The 14,472-nt window shown below is 26.7% G+C and overlaps 1 protein-coding gene and 1 non-coding gene across 4 annotated transcripts; both read right to left on the reverse strand.

The window, feature by feature from the left end:
• Positions 1–1,364: 1,364 nt before the first annotated feature.
• Positions 1,365–8,796, reverse strand: LOC114121380 (UDP-glycosyltransferase UGT5-like). Its single transcript, XM_027983690.2, has 4 exons — positions 7,186–8,796; positions 4,442–4,661; positions 4,029–4,248; positions 1,365–1,895 (listed from the first exon to the last, which is right to left on the reverse strand). Exons 1-4 carry the CDS (start codon positions 8,011–8,013, stop codon positions 1,616–1,618), a joined length of 1,548 nt encoding a protein of 515 aa, XP_027839491.1. The 5' UTR covers positions 8,014–8,796; the 3' UTR covers positions 1,365–1,615.
• A 3,386-nt stretch (positions 8,797–12,182) lies between these two features.
• LOC114121279 (uncharacterized) lies at positions 12,183–13,881 on the reverse strand. 3 transcript variants are annotated; one of them, XR_007604239.1, is made up of 4 exons: positions 13,867–13,881; positions 13,431–13,549; positions 12,421–12,525; positions 12,183–12,325 (listed from the first exon to the last, which is right to left on the reverse strand). It is a non-coding gene; the product is annotated as an uncharacterized LOC114121279 (transcript). The 3 variants fall into 3 exon arrangements; XR_007604240.1 differs by lacking the exon at positions 13,867–13,881 and adding an exon at positions 13,624–13,638; XR_007604241.1 differs by lacking the exons at positions 13,431–13,549; positions 13,867–13,881 and adding an exon at positions 12,866–12,884.
• Between the last annotated feature and the right edge of the window lie 591 nt (positions 13,882–14,472).

Consider the following 14,472-nt stretch of genomic DNA (forward strand, 5'->3'; position numbering starts at 1 on the left):
CAACCATCCGAGACAAGGGCCGAATTTTATATTTTCAAAGTAGATAATCAGCATTAAACTAATAATTATAAAAATAAACAGCAAAAAAAAATTTACATACGAAGAAGAAAAAGATAGCATACAAAAATAAATTTGAAGATCCAATACAGGTATATTAGTATATACAATATACATAATATATAAGAATAAAAATTATAAAATAAAAATTCAAGAAAACAAAAACAAACAAGAAACGAAATACGAATGGATATTCTGGATACTCAGGTACCATATAAAATAAAAATAAAAACAATAGGAAGCAGAATAAACCACTAGTAAACCAATAAATAAACATATAACACAGTAAACACGTTATCTAAAAAGGAAGAACAACAATTTACTGGCTAGTGGCTACTGCTATTTGTCAAAATAAAAATATTATACTTTAAACCGATTGATTTCCATCACAGACGAAGACCAATCAATAGATAGTTATAACATTAGATTCATTAATTTTTATTATAGGCACGTATTAAATAATTAATTATTAACAGGATTGAATTAATAGTTAAGCATAATTTTGTAGCCGACGACGCAAATTTGCTGAGACAGTAACCTATATGTAGTGATAAAATAAGTTTGTTTTCATGTCTGTTTTTAAGTTAATAAAAGTGTTTCCGATCAGAATACCTGAGTTAAATATTATTTTATTCATTTTACGTTCTTAATACATAGGAAACAACGCCGGGATATAGGTACGTACCACGTGTATATGCTGAAATCATTTCCACCGGATAGGAGCGTAGAATCGACAAGCGCATAGGTACCATCGTACCTCACAAGTTAACAGTTTCATTATAGTTAATTTTAGAGAGTGTCATTAACTATATTACGGAGGTAAGGTGAAGTAAGTTTACTGAACACCATCGTACCTAACAAGTTAACAGTGCCTACGAGTACGAGAACGAGCTACTAATAAAAATAGTTCGACATTATAATACATTAATACTATTTCAGTACCAGTACTCATTATCGTGGTCAGATGGAAAATAATACTATTTTGTCTAAGGCTATTTTAAAGTTCGCAGTTGCTATTCAGGCACACGATTTCAAAAGTCTAGAGTGTTCGAGAGTGTTAGACTTATATATTATATGTTTGTAATATATATAATATTATTAAGTAAGTATATTATGGTTAAACTTTCATTCTCGTTTTAATTATCAATAAGACGATAAAATAATTTTAATTTTTACAAGACTATTTCAAAGTAGTATAAGATCGGTCATTTTAAATTCATACGGAATAATATTTATAATGATTAAAGAATATTATTGAATAATACGTGAAAAAAAATCGTTTTACAAAAATATAGATAAATTAACAATTATTAAAAATAGAAACCAAATGAATGTTTATTTATTTACTTATTTATTGTTTTTTGATAAACATGCCAACACGTTTACCGGGATTCAGATGGATAACATGAACAGTCATAATACGTCCTACTATCAGAAATCTGAATCCAAAATAGGTATTTACATTCTACTTCTACGTATATATACTTAGCACTTAAAATAAAAAGGCAATCACTAATTTAGTATTTTTTTTTAAGTTCAAGACAAATTTACTTTATTATTAAGATTGTTTCTCTTTAGATTTTCTATTTAACAATCTAAATAGAACTTTGAAAATTAAGCAATAAAGTAATACAAAGGATGTTGTTATAGATAAGAAAATTACAATCAGTACATCGATTAAGTAATATTGGTACCACGGCATACCAACAGCTGCATACCGAAGATGAGATGCCCCTTTGTGTCGAATTACATACTCTGTCCAATACACTGCAGTTTCTAAAGGAGACATAGGTCGGTCACGGAAAGCTTCTGATAACTCTTTAGCCTTTTGTTTATATCTATTATTTAAAAAATAAGTAAAGATCATAAATATATAACATATTCAAATATTTTAATATATATTTTTATATTAATATTTTTAATATTGTATATCTATGAATAGTGTATGTCACTATGTCAGTCCAAGGGCGTATTTTAGTCGAGACCATGGGGGGAAACTAATTTTTCTTTTTTTGCATAAATAAATGAAAATATGAGTACCACATTTAATTATTAAATCAATGTATTATATAGAAAAAATACGAGTGATGGGGGGGGGGGGTGAATGCCCCCTTCGACAGTTTAAAATACGCCCTTGTGTCAGTCCTCCTATAATCCCATATTGTACGAATGAACGTAGGTAGCCATTTGGACGTGAGGACAATTGAATGAAAAAAAAATATATATAAAGCAAATAAATAATGTTATAATAAATCATCGTCAAAGTATATTAAAAAATCAAGTGGGTAACGCTTTGCTGTACAGTTGTAGGTATCGAGTGGACCTAGAACATAGAGTCACTATAATGAAAGTGTTAGATTTGAGTTCAATGATAGATATCATTGTATACACGAAAAACGATTCTGGGCGGAAATGATTTGTCAGCCTAGGATATATTTACCAGTGGGTGGTGAAAAGGTGGTTTATGTTTTAATGATCAGGATACCCCAAAATTAAATCATGTACAGAAAATGCCAATTTAAACAACTGGGGTCTAACAGATTGTTTCAAGTTTCTATGACTAGAAATGTTTAACTGTAAATAATAATTATTTTACACATAAATATTTTATTTCGTAAACATTTTAAGCTCAGACGCTCATAATATTTTTTCTTATAATGACACTTCGAGTTTTTTCTAGAGTTAAAGAAAAACTTATGGAAAACTTAGTGTTAAATTTTTTAATCTTAGATATCAATCTTTATACATAAATGAAGGGTGGAATCAATGTGCAGCCAAAACTACAGAACCGATTTATTTTAAATTTTCAGTAAATGTAAGTTCTTATTACTAAGTATAGGCGCAGTAAAAAATGATTTTTCGAAATTCGCATTATAAAGGGTAAAAAGAGCATAAAATCGATAGACATTTTAAAATTTACAATGGAAATTTTTTTATAGACGGTTGCTATTAGTTTCATTAGTTTCAATAATAATAATCTATCTGTCTGTCCTTTGTTTGTTGCCATGGAAACAATCATGCCTATCTTTTGCCCATAGGTCTAATATATCTTTGTACCTAATTTCGTCACAATTAGTCCAGCCGTTTAGGAATACATAAAGGACAAATTAAAAGACAGACAGAAATACAACGAATTTAACACACAGTTGACAAGGGTAGCTAAGTACTAAATATTCTATGAATTTTCAGCTACAAAATTACTAGCAAATTTTGAGATATTTCGTAAAAAATTTGAACTTAATACGTTTTTTTTAACTACATTAAGAACAACTTATTGAAAACCTTATTTTAAATTTTCTAGTTTTTTTGGGCAATTTCAAAAAAAAAAAAATAATGATGTCTATCATTGGATTCAAATCTAATACATTCATTAATACAGATGAGCGTTACTCACTTGATCACTCTTTTTTGATGTTGTATGTTTTAGATAGGTATATTTTTAATTTTAATATTTTATATAATGAAAAATAATTTGTATAAGTATATAAATATTTTATATTAATTTTTAACGTATTATAATAAACATATATAGCTTATTAATCTTATATACTGATTTATGTTTATATTTTTTTTTCCAATTGTCCCCACGTTGAAATGGCTATGTCCAAACGACTACGTCCATTTGTTCTAGATTTAATATTATTGTATAAGTACCTACTAATTGATAATAGTCATAACTCATACAGTGGCATAGACCCGGTAAGCCCAGGCCTATACCCACTTTTCTCCATAAATGAATGTTTTATATCACATTTTTTATTTAATAAAAATATTCATTGATAATCCTATTACATCAAAATATAGGGCCTACCCATTACCCAAGAAAAAGTGTCAAAATACGCCACTGAACGTCTGAACTCATAACTAATAAGTAATAACAATTAACTAAGAAACTATATAATCTTCTTGGTTAATGCTGGTGGATTATGATCCACAGTATTAAACATAATAATAAATAATAATGCTCTTACTTAGGATTTGTTAGCATGGATGTAATTTTTATAAAAATGTCATCTTCATTCAAATCACCGAAATTCATCTTCTCTGCAGCTCCTTTGTTTATAAGAGCTTCAGCGTTACTCATTTGATCACCCGAAATAGGAATTATTAAAATTGGAACGCCTTCATACACAGCTTCGGTAGTTCCCAATAAGCCACCATGAGATATAAATAGCTTAACATTAGGATGGCCTGTACACAAATAAAAGCAAAAACAATACTTACATAATATATTAATTAATAACAATTAACCGATACGTACCTATTTATAGCCAACATTTTAAATGCAATATAATTAAACAAAGTTAAAATTGTTGCGTATACTTGCAAACATGTACATACAATTTAAATAATATAATTAACATAAAATAAGTTACGTAGGTACCTAAAATATCTCTTTGAGGCATCCATTTGTGAGTCATTACATTAGACGGTTTTCCTGTTAGTTCTCCTTCCCATTTCCACAGAATCCGTTGTGGAATTTTATTGAAAACATTTAAGAACATCTGTCTTTTTTCAGCAGAAAAAGTTTCACCTCGCAATAAGCTGCCCATACAGAAATAAATGACTCCATTCTCAGCTTCGTCAATGAATTTCTGGATGTCCTATACATAGATATAAATCTAAAAGTAATTGTATTGGAAAATTAAAATTAGGTACCTAGATAACAATTAGTAATTACTCGTAAAACAATTGAACAATATTATATAGGTGTTTTTTTTCATTTTATTTATATTTTGTTTATTGAGGTTATAATGGTTTTGCATGCAGATAATCTACTTCGAAAACTTCTATAGTGATGACTGAAGACTGCCGCTCGATGTGCGGTAAATGTTCATAAACAAATAAGCAATACTAGTCATCACTCATCAATGCTACCTAACTAAGCCAAATGTGATGAAATGGATGAATCTTCATATGAATTTAAACGATTTACTTGAAACAACTTGCAATCCCCTATCAAATTTAAAATTAAATTTTTGAGTGATTTTAAATAATACACAATAATAAATTAACCTACTTAGTAATTAGTGAATCGCGGACGTTTCACCCCCGCCGTTTCGTCCCCGTCAAAAAAACCAGTCCCCGGACGTTTTGTCCCCGGCAATTTTTAAGATAGGACGTTTCATCCCGGAGAGTTATTAGACATAGGACGTTTGCTCCCCAGCGGCCAGCATATTTTGATAAGTACTTTAATTTTAAATGAACAATTTAATTTTTAAATGACAATATTACAAAATTACAAATACATACTCAATATTCACACAATATAATTACAAATAATCAAAATTTAAACAAATCACAATTATATTAAGTCATATTAAATTTCGTAAAAATGAATAAATTAATACATTTTTAGGTCAACTGACTTATTTTTTAAATAATATAAAATGTCATTATGGTTATTATATTTAAATGTTGTACAAAATTACTGTAGTTTCATTCCTTTAAAACTAAATATTTTTGGTACATTTATTATTTAATTTTGTTTTTGTATCAATGCAGTCGTCGCAGACGCATTGCACATCTGTATTGATTCGATAAATATATATAGATTAGGATGTTTAATTCTTACAATATTTTTTAATTTTTTGATGAACCCTTCTGACACGTTGTTGATCCGACCATAGCCTTCTTTTGTGGCATTGTAAACGTTCCACATGTGTGGTAAAAATATTGGTGGATGTCGTAGAAAGCGAGTTGTACCGTACTCCGTTATTGTGGATTTGTAAGTTCCGTTGACGTAAGTTGAATCAAAATACACCAAGATATCGTCTAATCCTTCCAATGATTTAAAATAATTAGATAATAGTGACATTCCTACATATTTTTTAAATACTTAAAGATTATAAAACTACTTAAAAATTAATAAGAAACCTGAGAACCGAATGTCCTTTAATCAAAATATGCCGGGGACTTAAGTCCTATGTCTTATAACTCTCCGGGACGAAACGTCCTAATGTCCTATCTAAAAAATTGCCGGGGACGAAACGACCGTGGATTGGTTTTTTTGACGGAGACGAAACGATGGGGGCGAAACGTCCGTTTACCGTAATGAGTATATATAAATTACAATTTTTACTTCATAAATCATATTAAACTATATTAAGTAGTAAGTATTTAATTAGTAGTTTATAATGACTAAATATGGACTTATATAACATTATTTTTAACTAGCCACCCCTTTACAATTCACCTAGAAAATTAAAATATTTATATTACTGAAAATCGAAAATTATTTAAAACATTGCAATTTGTTATTTATCATTAATATAATAAACCTTATCTATAAAACTTGAATGGAACCACGGTATATACCCACACAAAAAAATAATAATACCACAAGCCACAGCAGCTGATTAATACGAAATTTTAAATTATAAAAATTATAAATAACGTATTAACGCATCTTCGTTTGAAGATTGTTGAAACTTTTAATTATATACATGATATTTGTGCAAATAGCTTGGATAAACAATTTATAAGTAATTCAAAATTACTTAGTGATTGCATTTGATTGGATCCAAAAAATTTTAGTTTTATAAAAAATGAAATATCTACCTGCAAATGCATTACGAGAATTTTCACTTCTAACAACTATTGATAGAAATACACTAACTTATGAATTACAACAATTCGCTTTACAGTTGAATTTTATTACAAATACTTAAAAATAACAAGCTTTTATATATTATACTAGATTTATTGAGAATTTGTCATTTTTTAGATAATATTCTTACCATTAAATTTGATAATAGGTACATTTACATTTACCTAATTAATAAATCTAACATTAATGCTAACATCGCAAAATATTTAAATATGTATTGCTGAATGCAAATTTGTTATGATGTATGTTAGTAAGACAGAGACAACACATGTGGGTATGTCATCCTCTTAATAAACACAAAAATTAACATGTAAAAAGCGGAGTATAACATGTATAACCTATAAGAATTAAGAACCCTTTGATCAGATTGCAGAGTGCAGACTGGGCCTTTTGATGCCAGTCCAACCCTGCATCCGTTCGCACACCTGTGATAATGACATGACTAATTTTACATCACGATTTCATTGAAATTTGTAATCAAAACTATTGTTATACGATAACATAAATAAAATACTTACTATAGGCAAAGGCTTTATTGGCGTTATATGTATCCCACCAATTTCTACAACAGCTGGCACTAGCGGTTTAGATGAAAACATTGTGAAATGAGTATTAACCATAATCAAACTAGCGTTCAAAATAGCTTGGTCCAATGAAACTTCTATATCAAGATTTCGTTTGATAATTGCTTCGTCCCTAGCCCGACACAACAATTTAAAACCAAATAACTGTACTGTATGAGAAATTGTATTCATAACCCTGCCATAAAAGTTCATTTTTATGGGTAGGCTGGTTGTTAATGTTGTAGGTACGGTGGCTAACGAGTACGGCTGTCCAATCGCATGCTGATTCCAGGGCAATAAGTTGCAACTGCTTAGAAGTATAAAAGGTATATTGAATTTAAATGCAAAACCTATAAACAATTCGTTATTAAAATGTTCTGTGACAAGTAAATCAAATTTATAGGGACTGTTTAATAATGCCATAACACTGTCTACCGTAAACATAGCTTCATATGTTTTTCCGCGATAATTAAACACCCGAATAACATTTATGGAGTGTATTATATCATTCTTTGAATTCTTTTCAAAACGACTGATGTTTTCTTTATTATTGCTAATAGGTATTGATCCTCTGATTGATAAATTATTTATATTTGAATGTTCTATTGGATAGTTACTGATAAAAGTGATGTTGTGTTCTCGGTTTGCAAGTTCTTGGATATATGGCAAGTAAACCAAATGATGACTTAAACCTTGATGAGGGAACACAGCTAAAATGTTTGCGGTGTCCGCCGGATAAATCACTGTTATAGTAACAATAACTGTTACTAATAAAAAAACCATTATAGTTATATATTATTTATCTTATTAACAAGATATAATATGACGTATAAATGCTTCACACTTGATTTAGTATAATTATTATTTAAAAATAAAACATTTAATAAATTAAAATTATAAAATGTAAAAATAAATTACATTATTTTTATGTATGTACTTTAATCAATAATAACTAAATAGGTAACATTAAATAAAATATGTATAGGTACTTCAAAAGTGTGTACCATAAGAATATTAAAAATTAAAATACTTGGTTTTATCATATACGAGGCCAGATAAGAATAAAAAAACAACACGACTTTATTATGGCATGTTGCCAACTAAATACTATAATGTAGAACTTATTACTTAACATAATATTTTTAATGTGAATATTATAAAAAAAGTAGTTATAACAAGGAGATAGTTCACCAATCAAATTACATCTTCAGAATTTAAATGATAAAATTGAAACGTTACATAATACCTATCACTTGTCGATACCTCATACCTACTATACGTCTTAGATAATACATTTTAGCAATTTTAGTTGATTTTATTATTACCTAAATTTTATATTAAACGATATTATGTATTTATGTACCCAGTATTTCTACCTATTATTAAATGATATTTTGCGTCCACATCTACTTTTTTTTATGTTAATAAATTGTTATGATTCAAAATTATTAACTTTATCTGTTTAATTTCTAATTGATGATTATAAGCTTAACCATAACCACGAATTCAAATATAAAGGCACCTACTCAATAAATAATCCTTATTCCTTAGTAGGTTATATACAATATAAATAGGATAAGAAAAACTTATAATAACTTTATAACTTTCTTAAGTTATATAAGAACTCTTGGTCTGGGTGAACTAATAATATTAAAAATGCTATGAATTATACGTATACCTACAAAATAATTTGCAAATATTCATGATTTTGACGAATTTTTGTCAATATTTTAACTTCAAATGCTAATAAAAAGAAATTGTGTCTATGTATTCTTTTAATTTTTGAATCACTATAAGAATAACTTATGAGTTATGAGGAACTTTGTATTCAAATTTCAAGTATTTTGTCTCGACCAAAATGTTTATCGATATTTATAAAAAAAGATTCTCAGAAAGAAAATTTCAGTGATCTATAAATACCTCAAAAAGGTCAAAATATTTTCAAAATTAAATCATGTAAATAAAATGCCAATCTAAATAACTCATAAAATTTTCAAGTATCTACGACTTATACTTTTTGGATTATAACAAATATTTAATTTCGTTTGCAGATAAATCGTTATCGTTACGCGGAATCGCAAAAATTTTAAATTCAAACGTACTTAAAATTTCTTCTATAATGATGTTTCAAGTTATCTTAATAGCTATTTGAAGGAAATCTTATGAAAAACAAAGTGTTGAATTTTTTAACGTTAGATATAAACACAAATATTTTTATAATTTTTTTTCTTACGAAATTGCTGCAAATTTTCGTGATTTTGACATATTTCGTAAAAATTTAAACTATAAACGCTTATAAAAAAATTTAACTACAATAAGAACAACTCATAAGTCATAAGGAACCTTGTATTAAATTTCCAGGTTTTTTTGGGTAGCCAAGTTTTTTTTATAGACACTTAAAAAAAAATATTTAGAAAAAACAAAAATTCCAGTTGTCTATAAATAACTCAAAAAAGCCAAAATATTTTGAAAATTTAATTGTATAGAGATTAGAGATAACACTAATATAAACATTAGGTGAAAATGTCAAGTATTTACATTAATGTTGGAAAATGTTCACTGTGTTGACCTCTATAATGCACCAAGGATATTCACTTTGCATTGGAAATTACCCCCCAAATTTGAAATTGAAGCATTACTTCGATAAGTTATGTTGTATACAGACACAAAAAATAACACACATCATTGTAAAATCAATACTTTGTTCAGAATCTAAAATATTTACTCTTATAATTTATAGTTTTACCTTAGTTTATAAAATTGATAATATGTCATTTTCAAAAATACATTTTCTAAGAATTGTATTATGATAACATGATATACAAAGATTACCATACTTTTATATGCTGGTTGATGTGTTATAATAACATTTTTAGATTTTACGTTAAGTGTAGAATAACTATAAATTTCAATAGTTTCTTTTTAGGCTGTGTGTCTTAATATTTATAAAAACATACCTTTTAACTATATAAAAGTTTTTCTGTAATGTGATAAAAACATTAATAATATTTATGGATTTTAATTTGTATTTTAATATAAAAATGGAAAAAAATATTTTATTTTGTTACAAATATTATAACTGATTAATTAAAATACTCAGTGGTAGGAAATTATCAATAATAATTTAATTGAATTTAGTTACCTATGTAAATATTTTATAAATATAATTATTTTATTAATTAAAAGATAATATATTTTGAGTTTCAATAAAACTAAACAACTAATATGATTGTTGGTACATGTTTTTTTTATTAATAAGTGAAATAAACAAAACTTTTTAATACATTTTGTAATTATTTTAATAAAAGTATGTTATGAATTTTTTTATTATTACTATCATACTGTATTAAGTTATACATCACTGTTTATTTTATATAGCTATAATACACTAAAAAAAAAAGAATTGTTGACATAGTTTAATTTATTATTAAATTTAAAACAATATTAAAGTTAATTCAAACTATTAGTACCATCTTAAGTTTAATACATTTATGGCCAAGAAGGTTTTTCACCTTTCTTCACCATTCCTCCATATAAAGCACTTCTATCTCTAAAAAGCGTCATTCTTTCTGTTTCTTTGTCATCTAAGAATTTTCCAAATAAAGCTCCAGTTGTTAGTGGGATAGCCAATGCAAAATATTCCCAAGTTAATCCAAATAATGCATGCTTGGCTGCCATTGTTATTTCTAAAAAAAAAAATATATATATATTATACATTATTCTTTTGTAAATAAAGTTTGATATAAATAAATATTTAGGTAAGCTATAATATATAATTTAATGATAAAAATATTTTTAATATATATTGCGTGTGGCATTAAATATATTTTCAGTGTATATTCCATACATTAAATCAAATGCTTGCAACATGTTTATTACCACGTATAGAAAATAATAATAAATATTTTTATTATAACAGTCATTATAAAATATTATTAAGAATTGAATTTTAACTACAATAATGTTTAAAACAATGACTTGAACATTTTTTTCATTATTATATTAATTCATAATTTTTATTTTATTACAAAAAATATAAAAAAAAATGAATGGATATTATGTTTTTAAGTGTTGATCAGCAAAAAACATAATTTTTAAGACTAAATTATACCAAACTTTGTAGTAACTAAGATTATGTTAAATTATGCTTTTATTTAAGTACCAAACATAATACAGCCATTAATCTCTTTGTAGATAGGTATAAAGGCATTATCGATGTAACAAAATCATTAATCGACAAATGATAAATGGTTGGAACCAAATTTCTTGATCTAACATTTTGAATTACCAATTATTATTATTAAATTTATCTAACTATTAATAAAATGGCTTAAAAATTATGAAAATGCCAAAACTCTTGTGTTATGTAAGTATGAAATAAAATTTAAGTTTTAAATGGAATTTTTTTACAATTATTGGATTTTTATTGAATTTATTTACAACTAGGTATTTTAACTATAATCAACCATTGACCATCGTAATATAGATAAGATTATACTTGAATACCGCCAGTCATAACATCTAATAATGTTATCTTGTAAATAAAGATAATTAACTTAACCTAATCGAAGACTTGACAGTAAGCAATTTAGCTTATTTAAAATATGCTTCACTTACATGAACCAACGAGGAATGAAGTTTTTGAGGTGTAAGAACTTATTAGCTCCAAATCAAAGAGGGTTCGATTGTAATGGAATTCAAGGGTGCAATGCAATGATATAGTAATGACAAGATTAAAAAATGGTGTATAATATAGTTGAAATATATATATAGGTATTGGAAGAATTTTAGTTTCTTACTTAACTTTGTTATTTTTAAAAGCAATTGTTGGTATATTTTATTACAATACTATATAGAATCAATTTTTCTAGATTTTAGTAGTAGGAACTATAATATCTATGCCCTAGTAATTACTAATTAATATTTTACAACCTCGACTTTTATTTTCTTACTTTAAACTTCTTGATTTTGTGTTTTTTTCCAATTTAATGTCCGATTGTAATCAGCGTAGATTGAAGAAATCGAAATAATGGGAAATGTTACAGATATAAAATTGCGTTTGAAGTGGTACCATGCACGACTTAATGCCATTTACCTGAAAAGTTTTGAACGTTTATTGTGAAAATAATTATTTAAATCGAACTATCTGAACTAGAAAAACGTTAAGGTATTTGTTCATAAATAACTTACAAAAAAACATACAATTGTGGAATATATTTTGCACAATATCTTGCAACTTAGTATAATAGTATTTTGTGGTATGGTGTCCTGATATTCTGTCGACCTTCAATCGGGCTTGTACATAAATTGATAACAGTAATAATAGTGATAATAGATTATTACCAACATTGGTAAAACGGTATTAGAATACTAGTAACCATGGTAAATGTTACATACTTTCAAATATTTCGCGCCAACATATAATTATAAATAATATCTCATTAGTCATTAGGTATACAATATTAAGTATTAAAAATAATTTAAAGCCTGTATTTTGGAAGAATAAATTAAAGTATGATATAATTATTACATCATTGTTTTTAATATGGTTTAGATGAAATTTACAGTTAGTTCTACTCAATAAAATAAGTTAAGATCATACACAATAAAAAAAAAAAAAACTTGATATACCTACCTAATGAATATTATATCACTCAATTTTATGTGGAAAGGTTTATTTTCGTCGGAGAATTAAATCAGCAAATGTTTATGAAAATGGTACCACACTTTTTAACTGATACACTTGAAAATTTAAAGGATTTATCAATTAAGTAATAATAATATGTAGCATCATTTATATTGAGTTAAAAAATAAGGCCATTAAATAGTTAAATAAATAAAAATAATATTATTGTTACCATATAAATGTTAATGTTATAAATTATTTACTGCAATAAAATATATATATTTTTTATAGTTTCTTGTAAATTATGGTGTTTTATTTGAAATTATATAGGTGTATCCTAGAAAATAACTTCCTTAAGAATCCAGATGGAATTCTTCCAGAAGTAATTCATTCTTAAATTATTATACCTATGTAAAACTCACTTTATATGCAGATTATTGATTACAATTCGAGTGAATATTATATTATAACAGTTTAATTACTAATTATGGTTATCTCCGATCTCGTTCAGAAAAAAAAAAATAATATAAACTTGTTGTCTGTTAAATACTACAAAATATTGTTAACTTTATACCTTAAAATAATTAGTTCAATTTTTTTCCATGATTATAATAAATTAATATGATAAATGCTCATTATGTCTTGTTATAAATTTGTTATATTTTTCTTATGTACCATATTTTGCCTCAAAACCTGAAAAAGGAACCTTATTATAGGTATTAGCAATAATCATACCTTATTCTCAATTAACACAAAAAGTAATTTACATCTGTAAACACCACTGAAATGTTAGCAATACACGCTGTAATAAAATACATGAAAATTATCAACAATCATGTAATTAAATTATTTTCACACACTCCTATTGTATTCTATTGATTCGATCAGTAAAAGAAATATATATATTGTCAATACCTACTGACAAAATGTTGTAAGACTATTTTAGAAGCATTTGTGAAATAATTTTTGTAACACGTATTATATAGACATCATAATCATAATAATAATACCTATGTGCACTTGCTCGTCATCGTAAAATTATTTTGTTGAAAATATAATATTTGTCCATAGAGTTATTGAATAATATAATATGATTAGTATATTAATTATATTAAAATAAAATCTAAAAGTTACACAATAATATTATACAATACGAATCAAAATACTTGAAACCCTCGTTAAATTATTATAATAATATGTACCTACTGTTGGGCAAATAATAATAATAATGTTTGGAAAAATAAACGGTCCCACGGAATTCTCGTGTCAGCTGATCAGAATCGACGAACGTTGTTGTTGGCTAGTAATAATAACAACGCTGTACCCGTTGTCCAGGATATTTTAGAATTTATCATCATCCACTGTGTCGGACGATATTTCCCATTGACTTGACTCACATTTCAACATTCGAGACGCGTGTACCTACTACACATTAATCGCATTCGCATACACAACTTTCAAAAAATGGATGCCATCGTCGCGAACATCGTCAACGAGCCGTCGTCGGACGACGCAGCAACTACTGATCAAACGATCATCGAAACGATCGACTACATAATAACGTCTATCGAAGAAGACGAGAAAAGCGAAACCGCCGAGGTCCAGCGCGTAATCGA

This window comes from Aphis gossypii, chromosome 2 (assembly GCF_020184175.1).
Source record: "Aphis gossypii isolate Hap1 chromosome 2, ASM2018417v2, whole genome shotgun sequence".
Taxonomy (NCBI): domain Eukaryota; kingdom Metazoa; phylum Arthropoda; class Insecta; order Hemiptera; family Aphididae; genus Aphis; species Aphis gossypii.

What these genes read in the sequence shown, in the direction of transcription:
- LOC114121380 (XM_027983690.2), bottom strand. Translation starts at nt 8,013, where the DNA reads ATGGTTTTTTTATTAGTAACAGTTATTGTTACTATAACAGTGATTTAT. An exon ending in CAATAAAGCCTTTGCCTATA is followed by an intron (nt 4,662 to 7,185) that starts GTAAGTATTTTA and finishes ATCTATGTATAG; the next exon opens with GACATCCAGAAATTCATTGA. An exon ending in GCCTCAAAGAGATATTTTAG is followed by an intron (nt 4,249 to 4,441) that starts GTACCTACGTAA and finishes ATTTGTGTACAG; the next exon opens with GCCATCCTAATGTTAAGCTA.